Source organism: Tachyglossus aculeatus, chromosome 6 (genome assembly GCF_015852505.1).
Source record: "Tachyglossus aculeatus isolate mTacAcu1 chromosome 6, mTacAcu1.pri, whole genome shotgun sequence".
NCBI classification, from domain to species: Eukaryota; Metazoa; Chordata; class Mammalia; order Monotremata; family Tachyglossidae; genus Tachyglossus; species Tachyglossus aculeatus.
The window spans coordinates 59,424,636-59,447,376 of NC_052071.1; the positions used below are offsets into that span (position 1 = coordinate 59,424,636).

The window sequence follows — 22,741 nt, forward strand, 5'->3', positions numbered from 1 at the left end:
ATCAACAGCATCAAACGTCCAATAAACGCTGTTAGAACTGGAGCTGTTTCAGGATGGGAGGGCGGGTGACGGTTTAGGAGTCTAGGACAGTCACCTCTAGCTCACGGTAAGATCAGCTGAATATTGCAGAAGCAGCGTGGCTCAGGGGAAAGAGCACAGGCTTGGGAGTCAGAGGTCGTGGGTTCTAATCCCGCCTCTGCCACTTGTCGGCCGTGTGACTTCGAGCAAGTCATTTAACTTCACTCTGCCTCAGTTACCTCTTCTGTAGCATGGGGATTAATCCATCAGTCAGTCGTATTTATTGAGCGCTTTCTGTGTGCAGGGCACTGTACTAAGTGCTTGGGAAGTACAAGTTGGCAACATATAGAGACAGTCCCTACCCAACAACGGGCTCACAGTCTAAAAGGGGGAGACAGACAACAAAACCAAACGTATTAATAAAATAAAATAAATAGAATATGCACAATAAAATAAGTAAATAAATAGAGTAATAAATGCATGCAAACATATATACAGGTGCTGTGGGGAAGGGAAGGAGGTAAGGCAGGGGGGATGGAGAGGGGCTCAGTGTGGGAAGGCCTCCTGGAGGAGGTGAGCTCTCAGTAGGGATTTGAAGGGAGGAAGAGAGCCAGCTTGGCGGGTGTGCGGAGGGAGGGCATTCCGGGCCAGGAGGAGGACGTGGGCCGGGGGTCGACGGTGGGACAGGAGAGAACAAGGCACAGTGAGGAGGTGAGCGGTGGCAGAGGAGCGGAGGGTGCGGGCTGGGATGGAGAAGGAAAGAAGGGAGGTGAGGTAGGAGGGGGCGAGGGGATGGACAGCCTTGAAGCCGAGAGTGGGGAGTTTTTGCCTGATGCGTAGATTGACACCATTACTCTTTTTACTCTATTTATTTATTTATTTAATTTATTTGTACATATCTATTCTATTTTATTTTGTTAGTATGTTTGGTTTTGTTCTCTGTCTCCCCCTTTTAGACTGTGAGCCCACTGTTGGGTAGGGACTGTCTCTCTATGTTGCCAATTTGTACTTCCCAAGTGCTTAGTACAGTGCTCTGTACATAGTAAGCGCTCAGTAAATACGATTGATGATGATGATGATGATTACCTCACGTGTGGGCCTCACCTCAGAAAATCCCCCATCGGGTGGGGGCTCTGTCGCAGCTGGACAGACGGGAAGAGCCCTGCCCGGTAAGAACTCCTGAGGCCGGAAGCGGGATCGCCCTTTCCGTCCCTTTTCCTCTCAAAAGCAGGGAGCAGCGGGGCCTAGTGGGAAAGAGCCCGAGCCCGGGAAGCAGAGGGCGTGGGTTCTCATCCCGACCCGGCTGCTCGGTGACCCGGGACAAGTCGCTTCACTTCTCCGAGCCTCAGTTCCCTCACCTGTAAAATGGGGATTAAGAGAAGCAGCGTGGCTCTGTGGAAAGAGCCTGGGCTTTGGAGTCAGAGGTCATGGGTTCGAGTTCCGGCTCTGCCACGTGTCTGTTGTGTGACCTTGGGCAAGTCACTTCACTTCTCTGAGCCTCAGTTCCCTCATCTGTAAAATGAGGATTAAGGCTGTGAGCCCCGCGTGGGACAACCTGATCACCTTGTATCCCCCAGCGCTTAGAACATAGTAAGCGCTTAATAAATGCCATCATCATCATCATCATCAAGTCACTTAACTTCTCTGAGCCTCAGTTCCCTCATCTGTAAAATGAGGATTAAGGCTGTGAGCCCCACGTGGGTACATATTTTTTACTCAATTTATTTATTTATTTATTTTATTTGTACATATCTATTCTATTTATTTTATTTTGTTAGTGTGTTTGGTTTTGTTCTCTGTCTCCCCCTTCTAGACTGTGAGCCCACTGTTGGGTAGGGACTGTCTCTATATGTTGCCAATTTGTACTTCCCAAGCACTTAGTACAGTGCTCTGCACATAGTAAGCGCTCAATAAATACGATTGATGATGATGATGATGACAACCTGATCACTTTGTATACCCCCAAGCGCTTAGAACAGTGCTTTGCACATAGTAAGCACTTAACAAATGCCAACATTATTATTATTATTATTATTATCATCATCAAGTGCCCATTCTCCCTCTTAATTAGACAGTGAGCCCCGTGTGGAACAGGCACTGTGTCCTCCCGAATTGTTTCGTATCCATCCCAGAGCTTAGTACAGTGCTCGTCATGTAGTATGCATTTAGCAAATACCACGATTATTATCATCATTAGTATCATTAGTAATAATGTAATTATAATAAATACTGATTCTATTCGTATTAATATAAATAGTGTTCGTTATATAACCATAATATTAATGCTGATAGTAACAACAGTAATGATAATGATGTGGGCCTGAAATAGCCTGGTGAATAAAATACAGAAAGATTTGAGTTGATACAGAATGGCTTAGCGGAATGATTTTAGGCTTGGGAGTCAGAGGCCGTGGGTTCTAATCCTGGCTCCGCCTCTTGTCTGCTGTGTGACCTTGGGCAAGTCACTTCACTTCTCTGGGCCTCAGTTATCTCATCTGTAAAATGGGGGTTAAGACTGTGAGCCCCACGTGGGACAACCCGACTACCTTGTATCTACCCCAGCACTTAGAACGGTGCGTGGCATGTAGTAAGTGCTTAACGAATATCATTTTCTAGACTGTAAGCCCGGTGTGGGCAGGGATTGTCCCTCTTTATTGTGGAGCTGTACTTTCCAGGCGCTTAGTAAGGCGCTCTGCACACAGTAAGGGTGCAATAAATATGACTGAATGAACAAATGATAGAGCGGGTGGCTTTTTTCTCTCTGCAGAAGAAGCCAATGACGCTATTGCACATGAAGAAGGCAGGCATAAGGGGGAAGGCCATCCCGAAGCAACCTCCGACAATGTGGTAAGTAGATCTTCCCAAACCACCACCGCTCCACTTGGCATTCAGTCCTATTTACTGAGCGCCTGCTGTGTGCAGAGCACCGTACTAAGCGCTTGGGAGAATTTGCTGTAACAATAAACAGATTCCTTGAGCCGCTCTCCATCAGGGACCCACCGCCATCCTGGCGGCTTTCTTCATCATCATCATCAATCGTATTTATTGAGCGCTTACTGTGTGCAGAGCACTGTACTAAGCGTTTGGGAAGTACAAATTGGCAACATATAGAGACAGTTCCTACCCAACAGTGGGCTCACAGTCTAAAAGGGGGGAGACAGAGAACAAAACCAAAGACAGAGAACAAAACCAAGCTCCAAGGGGAGCTTTCTTGCTCCCCTTACCCGGGCTTCCATTGGCCCTTCCCCAGGGCGCTTAGCACAGTGTGTTTCACTCAGTCGGTGCTCAGTAAATGCCCCGACTCCCGCTGCCGCTGCCGCAGCCAAAAGAAGGGCTTGCAAAGAAACTGAAGTTCCTCCATGGTTTCGGGGGAAGAAGGAAAAAGTTTCATTTTGCGGTGGCATTGGTGAGCAAGGATCGATAGAAAATGCTTGGACTCCTCCGGTTTCCCACCAAGCGGGGCACTGATCCTGAGAGAAGCAGCATGGCTCGGTGGAAAGAGCCCGGGCTTTGGAGTCAGAGGTCGTGGGTTCGAATCCCGGCTCCACCGCAAGTCTGCTGTGTGACCTTGGGCAAGCCACTTAACTTCCCTGAGCCTCAGTTCCCTCATCTGTAAAAATGGGGATTAAGACGGTGAGCCCCGCGTGGGACATCTTGTTCACATTGTATCCCCCCCAGCGCTTAGAACAGTGCTTTGCACATAGTAAGCGCTTAACAAATGCCATCATTATTATTATTATTATTATTATTATCCGGGACCCCTTCTGAAAGGAGCCGAATTGTCTTCCCGAGACAGATAATCCCAGGGAAAAATTGCTCCTGAGCCTCGCCAGTAATCGATAAAAGGAACTGCCTTCCAGTGGAATGATTGACTGAAAGATTCTCAGGGTTCTTGGTTCTCTCTTCAGTGGACACCTGTCCATTTTGTCTCTGAGGTCAAACTGTCAATTAGTTGATCGTATGTATTAAGCGCTTACTGCTTGCAGACAATTACCCTCCCCACCTTCAAAGCCTTATTGAAAGCACATCTCAAGGCCCTACTGAGAGCTCACCTCCTCCAAGAGGCCTTCCCAGACTGAGCCCCTTCCTTCCTCTCCCCCTCGTCCCCCTCTCCATCCCCCCAATCTTACCTCCTTCCCTTCCCCACAGCACCTGTATATATGTATAGATGTCTGTACATATTTATTACTCTATTTATTTATTTATTTATTTTACTTGTACATATCTATTCTATTTATTTCATTTTGTTAGTATGTTTGGTTTTGTTCTCTGTCTCCCCCTTTTAGACTGTGAGCCCACTGTTGGGTAGGGACCGTCTCTATATGTTGCCAATTTGTACTTCCCAAGCGCTTAGTACAGTGCTCTGCACATAGTAAGAGCTCAATAAATATGATTGATGATGATGATGATGATGTATATATGTTTGTACATGTACATATTTATTACTCTATTTTACTTGTACATATCTATTCTATTTATTTCATTTTGTTAGTATGTTTGGTTTTGTTCTCTGTCTCCCCCTTTTAGACTGTGAGCCCACTGTTGGGTAGGGACCGTCTCTATATGTTGCCAATTTGTACTTCCCAAGCGCTTAGTACAGTGCTCTGCACATAGTAAGAGCTCAATAAATATGATTGATGATGATGATGATGATGTATATATGTTTGTACATGTACATATTTATTACTCTATTTATTTTACTTGTACATATCTATTCTATTTATTTTATTTTGTTAGTATGTTTGGTTTTGTTCTCCGTCTCCCCCTTTTAGACTGTGAGCCCACTGTTGGGTAGGGACCGTCTCTATATGTTGCCAATTTGTACTTCCCAAGCGCTTAGTCCAGTGCTCTGCACATAGTAAGTGCTCAGTAAGTACGATTGATTGATTGATTGATTGACTGATCTCCTCCAAGAGGCCTTCCCTGACTAAGCCTTCTTTTCCTTTTCTTCAACTCCTTTCTGCGTCTCCCTGGCTTGTTCCCTTTATTAGGGAAATTATTAGCCCGTATGGCTTTATTAGCCCTTTATTAGCCCGTATGGCTACTACGAGGAGGCCCTGGAGCTTGCCGGTTGGAGAGGAAGTACTCTGCTATTCCCGTTATCCAGGTATCTCTCCTGGAAACGACCCAGGTGGATCCCCACCCTACGCCACCGTTCACTACCACTTTGTTGCTGTAGCGGAACAATCCCTCAGTGGCATTTATTGAGCGCTTACTGTGTTCAGGCCACTGTACTAAGTGCTTGGGAGTGTGATTCACAAAGGGGGAGGTCTGGACAATCCCTGCCCTCAAGGAACTTACTAGAGGGAGAGACAGACATTAAAATAAAGGCCCTACTGAGAGCTCACCTCCTCCAGGAGGCCTTCCCAGACTGAGCCCCTTCCTTCCTCTCCCCCTCGTCCCCCTCTCCATCCCCCCCGTCTTACCTCCTTCCCTTCCCCACAGCACTTATATATATATATAAGTATATATATAATATATAGTATATATATATAATAATATATGTGTGTCTGTACATATTTATTACTCTATTTATTTATTTATTTTACTTGTACATATCCATTCTATTTATTTTATTTTGTTAGTATGTTTGATTTTGTTCTCCATCTCCCCCTTTTAGACTGTGAGCCCACTGTTGGGTAGGGACTGTCTCTATATGTTGCCATCTTGTGCTTCCCAAGCGCTTAGTACAGTGCTCTGCACACAGTAAGCGCTCAATAAATATGATTGATTGATTGATTGATTCCCTACTCCGCCCTGCCCCGGCTGGCCTCACACTCTCGGGCGTCACGTAAGGTGGCTCCGGCCTGGAAATCTCCTCAGCAATTCTGTGGACCGGATCTCTCAGCCTCAGACTGGCGGCATTCCCTATCATCATCATCATCATCATCAATCGTATTTATTGAGCGCTTACTATGTGCAGAGCACTGTACTGAGCGCTTGGGAAGTACAAATTGGCAACATATAGAGACAGTCCCTACCCAACAGTGGGCTCACAGTCTAAAAATAATGATGGCATTTTATTAAGCGCTTACTATGTGCAAAGCACTGTTCTAAGCGCTGGGGAGGTTACAGGGTGATCACCTATAAACTACTACTATAAACTAACTACTATAGGTAGTTTAGCCTTCCCCTCTCCTAACCCTCCTCACCCCTAAATTCACCCCTCGCCCCTGTTCCTGTCTCCTGGAGAAGCCGCGTGGCTCAGTGGAAAGAGCCCGGGCTTTGGAGTCAGAGGTCACGGGTTCAAATCCCGGCTCCACCAATTGTCAGCCGTGTGACTTTGGGCAAGTCACTTTGCTTCTCTGGGCCTCAGTTACCTCATCTGTAAAATGGGGGTTAAGGCTGTGAGCCCCGCGAGGGACAACCTGATCACCTTCTTACATCCCCAGCACTTAGAACAGTGCTTTGCACATAGTAAGTGCTTAGTAAATATCATTATTATTATTATTATCTGAATCAATCAATCAATCGTATTTTTTGAGCGTTTACTTTGTGCAGAGCACTGGACTAAGCGCTTGGGAAGTCCAAGTTGGCAACATATAGAGACAGTCCCTACCCAACAGTGGGCTCACAGTCTAAAAGGGGGAGACGGAGAACAAAACCAAACATACTAACAAAATAAAATAAATAGAATAGATATGTACAAGTAAAATAAATAAATAAATAGAGTAATAAATCTGTACAAACATATATACATATACACAGGTGCCGTGGGGAAGGGAAGGAGGTAAGATGGGGGGGGGATGGAGAGGGGGACGAGGGGGAGAGGAACCCTTTTGCCCTAACCCTCTGCCCCAGTTGGTCTTCACTCAATTCTCCCGCCCTCACCCAGTCTGTGTCCCGGGATTAACCAACATTCCCGGCCTGCTCCGTACCCCTGCTCCCTCTCAGCTTCCGCTCAGTCAGTAAGTCAGTCATATTTATCGAGCACTTACCGTGTGCCAGGCACTCCCGCTGCTCTCCCCAGCTCCCCCATTGACCACAGACTCCCATCCGTTTCCCACAGGTTATGGGCCGTAACAATAATAATAATAATAATAATAATAATAATAATGGCATTTATCATCATCATCATCAATCGTATTTATTGAGCGCTTACTATGTGCAGAGCACTGTACTAAGCGCTTGGGAAGTACAAATTGGCAACATATAGAGACAGTCCCTACCCAACAGTGGGCGCACAGTCTAAAAGGGGGAGACAGAGACCAAAACCAAACATACTAACAAAATAAAATAAATAGAATAGATATGTACAAATAAAATAAATAAATAGAGTAAAAAATATGTACATACATATATACAGGTATACATATATATTTATTAAGCGCTTACTATGTGCAAAGCACTGTTCTAAGCACTGGGGAGGTTACAAGGTGGGGGGCTCACAAGTCCTAATCCCCATTTTCCAGATGAGGTCACTGAGGCCCAGAGAAGTGAAGTGACTTGCCCAGAGTCACACAGCTGACAACTGGCAGAGACGGGATTCGAACCCATGACCTCTGACTCCGAAGCCAGCGCTCTTTCCACTGAAGCCACGTGTTCTTCCCAAGCCTACAGGGCAGTGCCCTGCCCACAGCGGCTTCTCAATTCATCCGATACTTTCGGAAACTGCCGGCGTTTCCCTTAAAATTACTGGTGAGAAAGTTCACCTCCTGCCTCGGGCTGATTTACATTCGGCCCATCTGCCAAAAAGCAAGCTTCGCGCTGAATCAAAATCAAACCAAAATTCCCGGACACCGGAGAAATCCAGGGTTTGGGCACACAGAGAAGCAGCGTGGCTCAGTGGAAAGAGCCCGGGCTTTGGAGTCAGAGGTCGCGGGTTCAAATCCCGGCTCCGCCAATTGTCAGCTGTGTGACTCTGGGCAAGTCACTTCAACGTTCAATCGTATTTATTGAGCACTTAGTGTGTGCAGAGCACTGTACTAAGCGCTTGGGAAGTCCAAGTTGGCGACATACAGAGACGGTCCCTACCCAACAGCGGGCTCACAGTCTAGAAGGGGGAGACGGAGAACAAAACAAAACGTGTTAACAAAATAAAATAAAGAGAATCAACGTGTACAAAGAAAATGAGTAATAAATCCGTACAAACATATATACAGGTGCTGGGGGGAGGGGAAGGAGGTAAGGCGGGGGGATCAATCAATCAATCAATCGTATTTATTGAGCGCTTACTGTGTGCAGAGCACTGTACTAAGTGCTTGGGAAGTCCAAGTTGGCAACATCTAGAGACAGTCCCTACCCAACAGTGGGCTCACAGTCTAGAAGGGGGAGACAGAGAACAAAACCAAACGTATTAACAAAATAAAATAAATAGAATAGATATGTACAAGGAAAATAAATAAGTAAATAAATAGAGTAATAAATCTGTACAAACATATATACATATATACAAGTGCTGTGGGGAAGGGAAGGAGGTAAGACGGGGGGAATGGAGAGGGGGACGAGGGGGAGAGGAAGGAGGGGGCTCAGTCTGGGAAGGCCACAACTTCTCTGTGCCTCAGTTCCCTCATCTGGAAAATGGGGATTAAGACTGTGAGCCCCTCGTGGGACAACCTGATCACCTTGTAACCTCCCCAGTGCTTAGAACAGTGCTTTGCACATAGTCAGCACTTAATAAATGCCGTCATTATTATTATTATTATTATTAAATGCAATCCCCAAGCGCTTAGTACGGTGCTCTGCACACAGTAAGCGCTCAATAAATACGATTGATTGATTGATTGATTGAATGAATGAATGAGGGTGCTGGCAGCCCCTGGCACGTGTCTGCCCAGGGCCATCGTAGGGCACCGGGCCCGCAGCGGGGATCGGTGCCGCTGACGACAGAGAACCGGGGCGAGGGAGCAGCGGCCCCCTTTTAGACCGCGAGCCCACTGTTGGGTAGGGACCGTCTCTCTATGTTGCCAACTTGTCCTTCCCAAGCGCTTAGTCCAGCGCTCTGCACACAGTAAGCGCTCAATAAATGCGATTGATTGATTGATTGGCTGAACACGGGCCCCCCGGTCTGTCCGCCGGGGCTGCCGTGAGACGGTCGGTCCCTCCCGTGGGCCGCTGCCCGTGGGGCTTAAGGGAGCGGCAGCGGCGCTTTGGCGGCTCAGACGCTCCGGCCTGCGTAGTCCGGACCACCGTCGCCCAGGCCACTGGCCACCCGCGAGGTCACACAGCAGACCTGTGGCGGGGCCGGGATTAGAACCCTGAATATATAATAATAATAATAAATGATGATGGCATTTATTAAGCGCTTACTATGGGCAAAGCACTGCTCTAAGTGCTGGGGATGTTACAAGGTGATCAGGTTGTCCCACAGGGGGGCTCACAGTCTTCATCCCCATTTTCCAGATGAGGTAACCGAGGCACAGAGAGGTGAGGTGACTTGCCCAAGGTCACACAGCTGACAATTGGCAGAGCTGGGATTTGAACCCATGACCTCTGACTCCAAAGCCCGGGCTCTTGCCACTGAGCCATACTGTATATATGTATATGTGTGTGTGTGTGTGTGTGTATACATATATATATGATTGTATATATGTATATATGATTGTACATATTTATTACTCTATTTTATTTGTACATATTTATTCTATTTATTTTATTTTGTTACTATGTTTTGTATATATATATATATATATGTATATACTGTGTGTGTATATATATATATATATATGATTGTATATATGTATATATGATTGTACATATTTATTACTCTATTTCATTTGTACATCTTTATTCTATTTATTTTATTTTGTTAATATGTTTTGTATATATATATGTATATCCTGTGTATATATACATATATATATATGATTGTATATATGTATATATGATTGTACATATTTATTACTCTATTTCATTTGTACATATTTATTCTATTTATTTCATTTTGTTAATATGTTTTGTGTATATATATGTATATCCTGTGTATATATATATATATGATTGTATATATGTATGTATGATTGTACATATTTATTACTCTATTTTATTTGTACATATTTATTCTATTTATTTTATTTTGTTAATATGTTTTGTATATATATATATGTATATCCTGTGTGTATATATATATATATATATCCTGTGTGTATATATATATATATGATTGTATGTATGTATATATGATTGTACATATTTATTACTCTATTTTATTTGTACATATTTATTCTATTTATTTTATTTTGTTAATATGTTTTGTATATATATATGTATATCCTGTGTGTATATATATACACACATATATATATATATGATTGTATGTATGTATATATGATTGTACATATTTATTACTCTATTTCATTTGTACATCTTTATTCTATTTATTTTATTTTGTTAATATGTTTTATATATATATATATGTATATCCTGTGTGTGTATATATATATATATATGATTGTATATATGTATATATGATTGTACATATTTATTACTCTACTTCATTTGTACATATTTATTCTATTTATTTTATTTTGTTAGTATGTCTTGTTCTCTGTCTCCCCCTTCTAGACTGTGAGCCCACTGTTGGGTAGGGACCGCCTCTAGATGTTGCCAACTTGTACGTCCCAAGCGCTTAGTACAGTGCTCTGCACACAGTAAGCGCTCAATAAATACGATTGAATGAATGAATGAATGATGGAGGCGGGCTAACATCTCGGGCCAGATTCGGAAGAACTGGGAGAGGAAACACCTCTTCCAGGACGCGACGCTCAGCACAGAGTGGGCCGTTACTATTAGTGCGCCCAATATTCCTACCACTCCTACCGTGACCTCTTGTGAAGAAAGTGAAGCCAGCACCTCGCAAGCTGTTGACAATAATGATGGCATTTGTTAATAATGATAATAATAATAATTTTGGTATTTGTTAAGCGCTTACTATGTGCAAAGCACTGTTCTAAGCGCTGGGGAGGATACAAGGTGATCGGGTTGTCCCCTGTGGGGCTCACAATCTTAATCCCCATTTTGCAGATGAGGTAACTGAGGCCCAGAGAAGTTAAGTGACTTGCCCAAAGTCACACGGCAGACAAGTGGCAGAGCTGGGATGTATTATAATAATAATAATAATAATAATAATGATGATGGTATTTAAGCGCTTGCTATGTGCAAAGCACTGTTCTAAGTCCTGGGGGGATATAAGGTATCCTCTCCTTCCTCCCCTTCCTTCCTCTCCCCCTCGCCCCCCTCTCCATCCCCCCATCTTACCTCCTTCCCTTCCCCACAGCACCTGGATATATGTATATATGTTTGTACATATTTATTACTCTATTTATTTATTTATTTATTTTACTTGTACATATCTATTCTATTTATTTTATTGTGTTAGTATGTTTGGTTTAGTTCTCCGTCTCCCCCTTTTAGACTGTGAGCCCGCTGTTGGGTAGGGACCGTCTCTATATGTTGCCAACTTGTACTTCCCAAGCGCTTAGTACAGTGCTCACAGTAAGCGCTCAGTAAATACGATTGATTGATTGATTGATTGATAAGGTAATCAGGCTGTCCCACATGGGGCTCACAGTCTTCATCCCCATTTTCCAGATGAGGGAGCTGAGGCCCAGAGAAGTGAAGTGACTTGCCCATAGTCACCCAGCTGACAAGTGGTGGAGCCGGGATTCGAACCCGTGACCTCGGACTCCCAAGCCCGGGCTCTTTCCACTGAGCCACGCTGCTTCTAAGAAGCTGGTGGCGGCTCTACCTGCGGGAGGCCGGGCCCGGCGGCCCCGGGTGTGACCGTCCCCGCAATAGGGGCCCGGAGCGCCGTTCTCCTTCCCCGACTGCTGTCACTCCTTTCATTCGTTCATTCAATTCATTCAGCACTTACGCTCTTGGGAGAGTACAGTGGCATAATACATAATAATACATAATAATAGTCTATATTAATAATAATATAATAATACATAATAATAATACATAATAATAATGATGGCATTTGTTAAGCGCTTAGTGTGCAAAACACTGTTCCAAACGCTGGGGAGGATACAAGGTGATCAGGTCGCCCCACTTGGGGCTCACAGTCTTAATCCCCATTTTACATATAAGGGAACTGAGGCCCAGAGAAGTGACGTGCCTTGCCCAAAGTCACACAGCAGACGAGCGGCGGAGTCGGGATTTGAACCCATGACCTCTGACTCCCAAGTCCTCGCTCTTTCCTCTAAGCCACGCTGCTTCTCTGCGTGGGCCTGGAAATCAGGTCACGGGTTCTAATCCCTCCCCCTCCTAGACTGCGAGCCCGCTGTTGGGTAGGGACCGTCTCTAGATGGTGCCAAATTGTACTTCCCAAGCGCCTAGTCCAGTGCTCTGCACACAGTAAGCGCTCAATAAATACGATTGAATGAATGAATGAAATTCCAGCTCCACCCCTTGGGTGACCTTGGGCAAATCACTTCACTCCTCTGGGACCTCATCTGGAAAATCGGGATTGAGACCGTGAGCCGTGACCGTGGACCATATCCAACCTGATTTGCTCATAGCTACTCCAGCGCTTAGTACAGTGCACGTAGTAAGCAATTAAATACCATAATTATTCTTATTATTCTCTGTGCCTTATCTGTAAAATGGGGCTTGGGAGCCCTGTGTGGAACAACCTGATTTGCTTATATCCACCCCAGACTTAGTATAGTGCCTGGCACGTAGTAAGTGCTTAACAACTATCACAATTATTATCATTATCATTATTATTATTATTATTATTATTATTATTATTATTATTACAATACAAGTACGATACAACAATAAAGAGACACATTCTGAGCTCCCCTGCTCAGAACCCGCACGTTTGTCGGGTAGGGACCGTCTCTATATGTTGCCAACTTGTACTTCCCAAGCGCTTAGTACAGTGCTCTGCACACAGTAAGCGCTCAATAAATATGATTGATTGATTGATTGATTGATTGATAAGGTAATCAGGGTCCCACCTCCCTTCTTTCTTGGGCCACCGCCCTGCAGCCGGGGAGGCGGAAGGGAGGCCGTCGCTTTGTGGAGCCCCTTCCCCAATGGTTTCCAACCTGATTAGCTTATATAATAATAATAATAATAATGGTATTTGTTAAGCGCTTACTATGTGCAAAGCACTGCTCTAAGCGCTAGAGCAGATACAAGGTGATGAGGTTGTCCCACGGGGGGCTCACAGTCTTAATCCCCATTTGACAGATGAGGGAACTGAGGCCCAGAGAAGTGAAGTGACTTGCCCAAGGTCACACAGCTGACAAGTGGCGGAGCTGGGATTTGAACCCATGACCTATGACTCCAAAGCCCGGGCTCCTTCCACTGAGCCACGCTGCTTCTGATCAATCAATCAATCAATCATATTTATTGAGCGCTTACTATGCGCAGAGCACTGTACTAAGTGCTTGGGAAGTACAAATTGGCAACGTACAGAGACAGTCCCTACCCAACATTGGGCTCACAGTCTAAAAGGGGGAGACAGAGGACAAAACCAAACATACTAACAAAATAAAATAAATAGAATAGATCTGATCTGATTATCTTATCTACCGTGCCTGATACACTACTAATAAGTATTTTAAAATACTGTATCTATTATTATTATTTGTTCATTACTTCATTTTTCTGTACTTTCACTGCTATCAATTGTATCTACTTTTCCTCCTGTTCTCGCCATACAGATACACTTTATGTTTGCCTGTCTCCCCCATTCAATTGTAACTACCCAAGTGCTTAGAACAGTGCTGGGCACATAGTGAGCGCTTCACAAATACCCTAATTATAATTATTCTCATCGCTGTTATCAAACCGCATTCCTGGTATCTCGCTGGCAACAGCCAGCGTGTCTCAGTGGAAAGAGCCCGGGCTTTGGAGTCAGAGGTCATGGGTTCAAGTTCCGGCTCTGCCCATTGTCAGCTGTGTGACTTTGGGCAAGTCACTTCACTTCTCCGGGCCTCAGTTCCCTCATCTGGAAAATGGGGATGAAGACGGTGAGCCCCACGTGGGACAACCTGATCACCCTGTACCTCCCTAGCGCTTAGAACAGTGCTCTGCACATAGTAAGTGCTTAATAAATGCCATTATTATTATTCATTCAGTTGTATTTGTCAATCAATCAATCAATCGTATTTATTGAGCACTTACTGTGTGCAGAGCACTGTACTAAGCGCTTGGGAAGTACAAATTGGCGACATATAGAGACAGTCCCTACCCAACAGTGGGCTCACAGTCTAGAAGTGTTTACTGTGGGCAGAGCACTGTACTGAGCACTTAGCACCGCCCAGCCCAACTCTCTGAATAATAATGATAGCATTTATTGAGCGCTTACTATGTGCAAAACACTGTTCTAAGCGTTGGGGAGGTTACAAGATGATCAGGTTGTTCCACGGGGGGCTCACTGTCTTAATCCCCATTTTCCAGATGAGGGAACTGGGGCCCAGAGAAGTGAAGTGACTCGCCCAAAGTCACCCAGCTGACAATTGGCGGGGCCGGGATTTGAACCCGCACCCTCTGACTCCAAAGCCCCGGGCTCTTTCCACTGAGCCACGCTGCTTCTCTGAATGACATCCCCTCTCTTGCAGAAAATAGAAATCATCGACGACGAAGAGAGCGATATGATCAGCAATTCCGAAGTGGAACAGATGAATTCCCTGCTGGATTATAAGGTAAAGTCCGCACCCCGATCTCGGTCCCTCCTGATGGTAAAAGGTGAACCGACAATCAGTCGTATTTCTTGAGCGCTTACTGTGTGCAGAGCACTGTACTAAGCGCTTGGGAAGTACAAGTTGGCAACATCTAGAGACAGTCCCTACCCAACAGTGGGCTCACAGTCTAAAAGGGGGAGATGGAGAACAAAACCAAACATACTAACAAAATAAAATAAATAGAATAGATAGGTACAAGTAAAATAAATAAATAAATAGAGTAATAAATATGTACAAACATATATACATATATACAGGTGCTGTGGGGAAGGGAAGGAGGTAAGATGGGGGGGATGGAGAGGGAGATGAGGGACTCCGGGCATCTTTAGGCCGCCACGGGCCTGACCGGTGCCGGCTCGCTGCCCTCCTAAGGAAGCCCGGCGGATTCAGCCCCATTCATTCATTCGTTCATTCATTCAGTCGTATTTATTGAGCGCTCACCGTGTGCAGAGCACTGGACTAAGCGCTTGGGAAGTCCAAGTGGGCAACATCTAGAGACGGTCCCTACCCAACAGCGGGCTCACAGTCTAGAAGGGGGAGAGGTTGGACGCAGTCCTTGTCCTACGTGGGGCTCACGGTCTTATTTAACAGACGAGGCCCAGAGAATAATAATGATGATGATGATGATGATGATGGTATTTATTTATTAATCAATCAATCAATCGTATTTATTGAGCGCTTACTGTGTGCAGAGCACTGTACTAAGCGCTTTGGGAAGTACAAGTCGGCAACATATAGAGACAGTCATCATCATCAATCATATTTATTGAGCGCTTACTGTGTGCAGAGCACTGGACTAAGCGCTTGGGAAGTCCGAGTCGGCAACATATAGAGACGGTCCCGACCCAACAGTGGGCTCACAGGCTAGAAGGGGGAGACAGAGAACAAAACAAAACATATTAACAGAATAAAATAAATAGCATAGACCTGTACAAGTAAAATAAATGAATAAATAGAGTAATAAATCTGTACAAACATATATACATATTGAGCCCACTGTTGGGTAGGGACCGTCTCTCTATGTTGCCAACTTGTACTTCCCAAGCGCTTAGTCCAGTGCTCTGCACACAGTAAGCGCTCAATAAATACGATTGATTGATTGATTGATATGCAGGTGCTGTGGGGAAGGGAAGGAGGTGAGGCGGGGGGGATCATCATCATCATCATCAGTCGTATTTATTGAGCGCTTACTGTGTGCAGAGCACTGTACTAAGCGCTTGGGAAGTACACACCTTCCCTCAGGTGCACCGCGGCCGGGCCCCAGATTGGGGTTGTAGCCCCAGTCTCTGTTCCCTCTTCCGGAAAACGGGGAAAGGATCGATGGTGAGCCCTGGTGGGACATGGATTATATCTGATCTTTTAGACTGTGAGCCCACTGTTGGGTAGGGACTGTCTCTACATGTTGCCAATTTGTACTTCCCAAGCGCTTAGTACAGTGCTCTACACACAGTAAGCGCTCAATAAATACGATTGATGATGATGATGATGATCTGATGGCTTAGCACATAGGAAGCAGCACTTAATAGATGCTTCTTAAGAAGCAGCGTGGCTCATGCATTCATTCAGTCGTATTTATTGAGCGCTTACTGTGTGCAGAGCACTGTACTAAGCGCTTGGGAAGTACAAGTTGGAAACATCTAGAGACGGTCCGTACCCAACAACGGGCTCACGGTCTAGAGGGGGAGACAGACATTAATACAAATAGATAAAACAGTAAATTACAGATAGATACATAGGTGCTGTGGGGAGTCATTCATTCAGTCGTATTTACTGAGCGCTTACTGTGCCAATTTGTACTTCCCAAGCGCTTAGTACAGTGCTCTGCACATAGTAAGCGCTCAATAAATACAATTGATGATGATGATGATGATGTGCGCAGGGCACTGTGCTAGAGGAAAGAGCCCGGGCTTGGGAGTCAGAGGTCATGGGTTCTAATCCCCGCTCCCCCACGTGTCAGCTGTGTGACTTTGGGCAAGTCACTTCACTTCTCTGTGCCTCAGTTCCCTAATCTGTAAAACGGGGATTAAGACTGTGAGCCCCCCGTGGGACAATGTGATCACCTTGCATCCCCCTGCAGCGCTTAGAACAGTGCTTTGCACATAGTAAGCACTTAACAAATGCCATCATCATCATCCTTCTTAGAGAAACAGCGTGGCTCAGTGGAAAGAGCCCGGGCTTGGGAGTCAGCGGTCGTGGGTTCTAATCCTGGCTCCGCCACTTATCAGATGGGTGACTTTCATTCATTTCATTCAGTCGTATTTATTGAGCGCTTACTGTGTGCAGAGCACTGTACTAAGCGCTTAGGAAGTACAAGTTGGCAACATATAGAGACAGTCAATCAATCAATCAATCAATCGTATTTATTGAGCGCTTACTGTGTGCAGAGCACTGTACTAAGCGCTTAGGAAGTACAAGTTGGCAACATATAGAGACGGTCCCTACCCAACAGCGGGCTCCCAGTCTAGAAGGGACTGTGGGACTTTGGGTAAGTCACTTAACTTCTCTGTGCCTCAGTTCCCTCATTTGGAAAATGGGGATTAAGACTGTGAGCCCCACGTGGGACAACCTCATTACCTTGTATCTACCCGGTGCTTAGAACTGTGCTTGGCACATAATAAGCGCTTAACAAATATCAAAATTATTATTAATAATAATAATAATAATAATAATAAATACCATTATTGTTATTATCATTAATTTCCTCTAGTCTGTAAGATCCTCAAGGGCAGGGATCGTGTATACCTACTTTATTGCATTGTATTCTCTCAATTGCTTAGTTTTTTGGTTTTTTTTACCTTCTTTTTGGTATTTGTTAAACGCTTACTATGTGCCAAGCTAAATCCAAGGTAATCAGGTTTGGCGCAGTCGCTGTCCCCAGTGGGCTTCACGATCTTGATCCTATTTTACAGATGAGGTAACTGAGGCCCAGAGAAGTGAAGTGACTTGCCCAAGGTCACACAAGCAGCGTGGCTCAATGGAAAGAGCCCGGGCTGTGGAGTCAGAGGTCATGGGTTCAAATCCCGGCCCCGCCAATTGCCAGCTGTGTGACTTTGGGCAAGTCACTTCACTTCTCTGCGCTTACTATGTGCAAAGCACTGTTCTAAGCGCTGGGGAGATTACAAGGTGACCAGGTTGTCCCATGGGGGGCTCACAGTCAATCCCCATTTTCCAGATGAGGTAACTGAGGCCCAGAGAAGTGAAGTGACTTGCCCAAAGTCACACAGCTGACAATCGGCGGAGCCGGGATTTGAACCCATAACTACTGACTCCAAAGCCCGGGCTCTTTCCACTGAGCCACGCTGCTTCTCTGCTTACAATAATAATAATAATGATCACATTTATTAAGCGCTTACTCTGTGCAAAGCACTGTTCTAAGCGCTGGGGAGGTGACAAGGTGATCAGGTTGTCTCACGGTCTTAATCCCCATTTTACAGATGAGGGAACTGGGGCCCAGAGAAGTGACGTGACTTGCCCAAAGTCACACAGCTGACAATTGGCAGAGCCGGGATTTGAACCCATGACCTCTGACTCCAAAGCCTGTGCTCTTAACACTGAGCCACGCTGCTTCTCTGCTTATAATAATAATAATAATAATGGCATTTATTAAGCGCTTACTATGTGCAAAGCAGTGTTCTAAGAGCTGGGGAGGATACAAGGTGATCAGGTTTTCCCATGGGGGGCTCACAGTCAATCCCCATTTTACAGATAAGGGAACTGAGGCCCAGGGTAGTGAAGTCATCATCATCATCAATCGTATTTATTGAGCGCTTACTGTGTGCAGAGCACTGTACTAAGCGCTTGGGAAGTACAAGTTGGCAACATCTAGAGACAGTCCCTACCCAACAGTGGGCTCACAGTCTAAAAGGACTTGCCCAAAGTCACACAGCTGACAATTGGCGGAGCCGGGATTTGAACCCATAACCACTGACTCCAAAGCCCATGCTCTTTCCACTGAGCCACGCTGCTTCTCTGCTTATAATAATAATAATAATGATGGCATTTATTAAGTGCTTACTATGTGCAGAGCACTGTTCTAAGCGCTGGGGAGGTGACAAGGTGATCAGGTTGTCTCACAGTCTTAATCCCCATTTTCCAGATGAGGGAACTGAGGCCCAGAGAAGTGAAGTGACTTGCCCAAAGTCACACAGCTGACAATTGGCGGAGCCAGGATTTGAACCCATAACCACTGACTGCAAAGCCCGGGCTCTTTCCACTGAGCCACGCTGCTTCTGTGCTTATAATAATAATAATGATGATGGCATTTATTAAGCGCTTCCTATGTGCAAAGCACTGTTCTAAGCGCTGGGGAGGTGACAAGGTGATCAGGTTGTCTCACAGTCTTAATCCCCATTTTCCAGATGAGGGAACTGAGGCCCAGAGAAGTGACGTGACTTGCCCAAAGTCACACAGCTGACAATTGGCGGAGCCAGGATTTGAACCCATAACCACTGACTGCAAAGCCCGGGCTCTTTCCACTGAGCCACGCTGCTTCTGTGCTTATAATAATAATAATGATGATGGCATTTATTAAGCGCTTCCTATGTGCAAAGCACTGTTCTAAGCGCTGGGGAGGTGACAAGGTGATCAGATTGTCTCACAGTCTTAATCCCCATTTTCCAGATGAGGGAACTGAGGCCCAGAGAAGTGACGTGACTTGCCCAAAGTCACACAGCTGACAATTGGCGGAGCCAGGATTTGAACCCATAACCACTGACTGCAAAGCCCGGGCTCTTTCCACTGAGCCACGCTGCTTCTGTGCTTATAATAATAATAATGATGATGGCATTTATTAAGCGCTTCCTATGTGCAAAGCACTGTTCTAAGCGCTGGGGAGGTGACAAGGTGATCAGATTGTCTCACAGTCTTAATCCCCATTTTCCAGATGAGGGAACTGAGGCCCAGAGAAGTGACGTGACTTGCCCAAAGTCACACAGCTGACAGTTGGCGGAGCCGAGATTTGAACCCATAACCACTGATAGCAAAGCCCATGCTCTTAACACTCAGCCACGCTGCTTCTCTGCTTATAGTAATAATAATAATGACGGCATTTATTAAGCGCTTACTATGTGCAAAGCACTGTTCTAAGCGCTGGGGAGGTGACAAGGTGATCAGGTTGTCCCACGGGGGGCTCACAGTCTTCATCCCCATTTTCCAGATGAGGCCCAGAGAAGTGAAGTGACTTACCCAGTCACCCAGCTGACAATTGGCGGAGCCGGGATTTGAACCCATAACCACTGACTCCAAAGCCCGGGCTCTTTCCACTGAGCCACGCTGCTGCTTCTTCTCATTATGAAATAATGAGCCACACATAAATACTTGCTTAGACGTAGAATTTTCGACTTTAAAAGCCGATACTTTTCAAATACGTGCTAATGCAAAAGCTACACAGCCAAAGAGCAAATACACGCCTAAATGGAATCTGTAATAGCATAACGCAAAAGCATAAAAATACTTGCAAGCAGCAAATGGCAAATGGCTAGGAGCCCTGCAAATAGCAATAGAATAAATGCCAAGGCAAACAACAGACTCACTGCAAATGCGCACACGCAAGTGGAGAGCGATCCATTCATCGCCTCAGAATCAATCCACCCGTCGTATTTATTGAGCGCTCACTGTGTGCAGAGCACTGGACTAAGCGCTTGGGAAGAACAAGTTGGCAACATATAGAGACACACACGTGCGTACAAGTGGCCAGTGGGCTCCGTGGCCCCGGGCACCCCGGGCCTGGGAATCACAGGAACCTGGGTTCTAGTCCCGGCTCGCCCACTTGTCCGCTGGATGACCTCGGGCGAGCCGCTTCGCTTTTCTGGGCCTCAGTTACCCCACCTGGAAAATAATAATAATGGCGTTTATTAAGCACTTACTACATGCAAAGCACTGTTCTAAGCGCTGGGGAGGTTACAAGGTGATAAAGTTGTCCCACGGGTGGGGCGGGGGGGGGCTCAGTCTTAATCCCCATTTTACAGATGAGGGAACTGAGGCACAGAGAAGTGACTTGCCCAAAGTCACACAGCTGACATTTGGCGGAGCCGGGATTCGAACCCACGACCTCTGACTCCAAAGCCCGGGCTCTTTCCACTGAGCCACGCTGCGTCATGAAAATGGGGATTATGACTGTGAGTCCCGTGTGGGACAGGGACTGTGTCCAACCTGATTAGAGAAGCAGCGCGGCTCAGTGGAAAGAGCCCGGGCTTTGGAGTCAGAGGTCATGGGTTCGAATCCCAACTCCGCCAATTGTCAGCTGGGTGACTTCGGGCAAGTCACTTCACTTCTCTGGGCCTCAATTGCCTCATCTGTAAATGGGGATTAAGACTGTGAGCTCCCTGTGGGACAACCTGATCACCTTGTACCCTCCCCAGCGCTTAGAAAAGTGCTCTGCACATAGTAAGCGCTTAATGAATGCCATTATTATTATTATTATTATTTATTATTATTAAATGGCTTGCCCAAAGTCACACAGCAGACAAGTGGCGGGGCTGGGATTAGAACCCATGACCTTCTGACTCATGACCTATTGAGGACTTTTAGACTGTGAGCCCACTGTTGGGTAGGGACCGTCTCTAAATGTTGCCAACTTGTACTTCAAGCGCTTAGTACAGTGCTCTGCACACAGTAAGCGCTCGATAAATATGATTGATTGATTGATCATTATTATTATTATAATTATTATTATTAGCTCGTATCTACCCCAGCGCTTAGAAGAGTGCCTGGCCCATAGTAAGCACTTAACAAATACCATTTTTTTGAAAGTGCCGAACGCACGGCACTCTGCACTTAGTAGCAGTAATAAATACGGTGGATTTAGACGGATAATTGCGCTCCCCCACTTCCAAAAGTTATTGACAGCACATCTTCTCCAGGAAGCCTTCCCAGATTAAGCCCTCTTCTCCTCTTCTCCCTCCTGTGCCGCGCTTACTTTCTCCTTCATTCATCCTCCCCCTTTTAGACCGTGAGCCCACTGTTGGGTAGGGACTGTTTCTATATGTTGCCAATTTGTCCTTCCCAAGCGCTCAGTCCAGTGCTCTGCACATAGTAAGCGCTCAATAAATACGATTGATGATGACGATGATCCTCCCTCCCAGCCCCACAGCACATATGGATGTATCTGTAGTTTATCCATTTATTGATTTCTGTTAATGTCTGTCTCCCCCTCTAGACTGTGAACTCATTTGGGCAGGAATGGGTCTGTTCTTATATTGTACGCTCCCAAGTGCTCAGTACGCTCCACAGAGTGAGCGCTCAATAAATGCAATTGAATGAATGGATGGTGGATGGACAGACATAATAATGATAGCATTTATTAAGCGCTTACTACGGGCAAAGCACTGTTCTAAGCGCTGGACGTGGGCAGACGTGGATTAGACTGTAAACTCATTGTGGGCAGGGAATGTGTCCGTCCGTTGTCACATTGGACTCTCCCAAGTGCTTAGTACAGTGCTCTGCACACAGTAAGTGCCCAGTAAATACGATTGAATGAATGAATGAATGAATGAATGGGAGGAAGGGATGGATGGATAGCGAATGAATAGATATAGCTGGGTTGGTGTGACTGTGAGCCCACTGTTGGGTAGGGACTGTCTCTATATGTTGCCAATTTGCACCTCCCAAGCGCTTAGTACAGTGCTCTGCACATCGTAAGCGCTCAATAAATACGATTGATGATGATGAATGAATGAATGAATGAATGAATGAATGAATGAATGGGAGGAAGGGATGGATGGATAGCGAATGAATAGATAGATACAGCTGGGTTGGTGTGACTGTGAGCCCACCGTTGGGTAGGGACCGTCTCTATATGTTGCCAATTCGTACTTCCCAAGTGCTTAGTACAGTGCTCTGCACACAGTAAGCGCTCAATAAATACGATTGGTGATGGTGATGGTGCGTAAATGGATGGGCAGATGGTTATGGATGGATGCGTGAATGGATGGATGGATATGGACAAGAGGATAGAGGGATCCGGAGTGCTTGGCACGTAGTAAGCGCTTAACAAATGCCATCATTATATGGTTGTTACTTTACAGGACAGAGGGCAAGTGATTTGTCTGTAATCCAACAATTACTCACCCCCCACTTCATTTTTA

At 45.6% G+C, this 22,741-nt stretch overlaps 1 protein-coding gene across 1 annotated transcript in view; it reads left to right on the forward strand.

Moving 5' to 3' along the window:
* The window catches only part of HDX (highly divergent homeobox), a 122,334-nt gene that overhangs the window by 86,238 nt on the left and 13,355 nt on the right, over window positions 1-22,741 (forward strand). Inside the window, 2 exon segments of the mRNA XM_038748216.1 lie at window positions 2,786-2,865; window positions 14,535-14,618. Of these exon segments, the coding sequence (XP_038604144.1) occupies window positions 2,786-2,865; window positions 14,535-14,618 (164 nt within the window).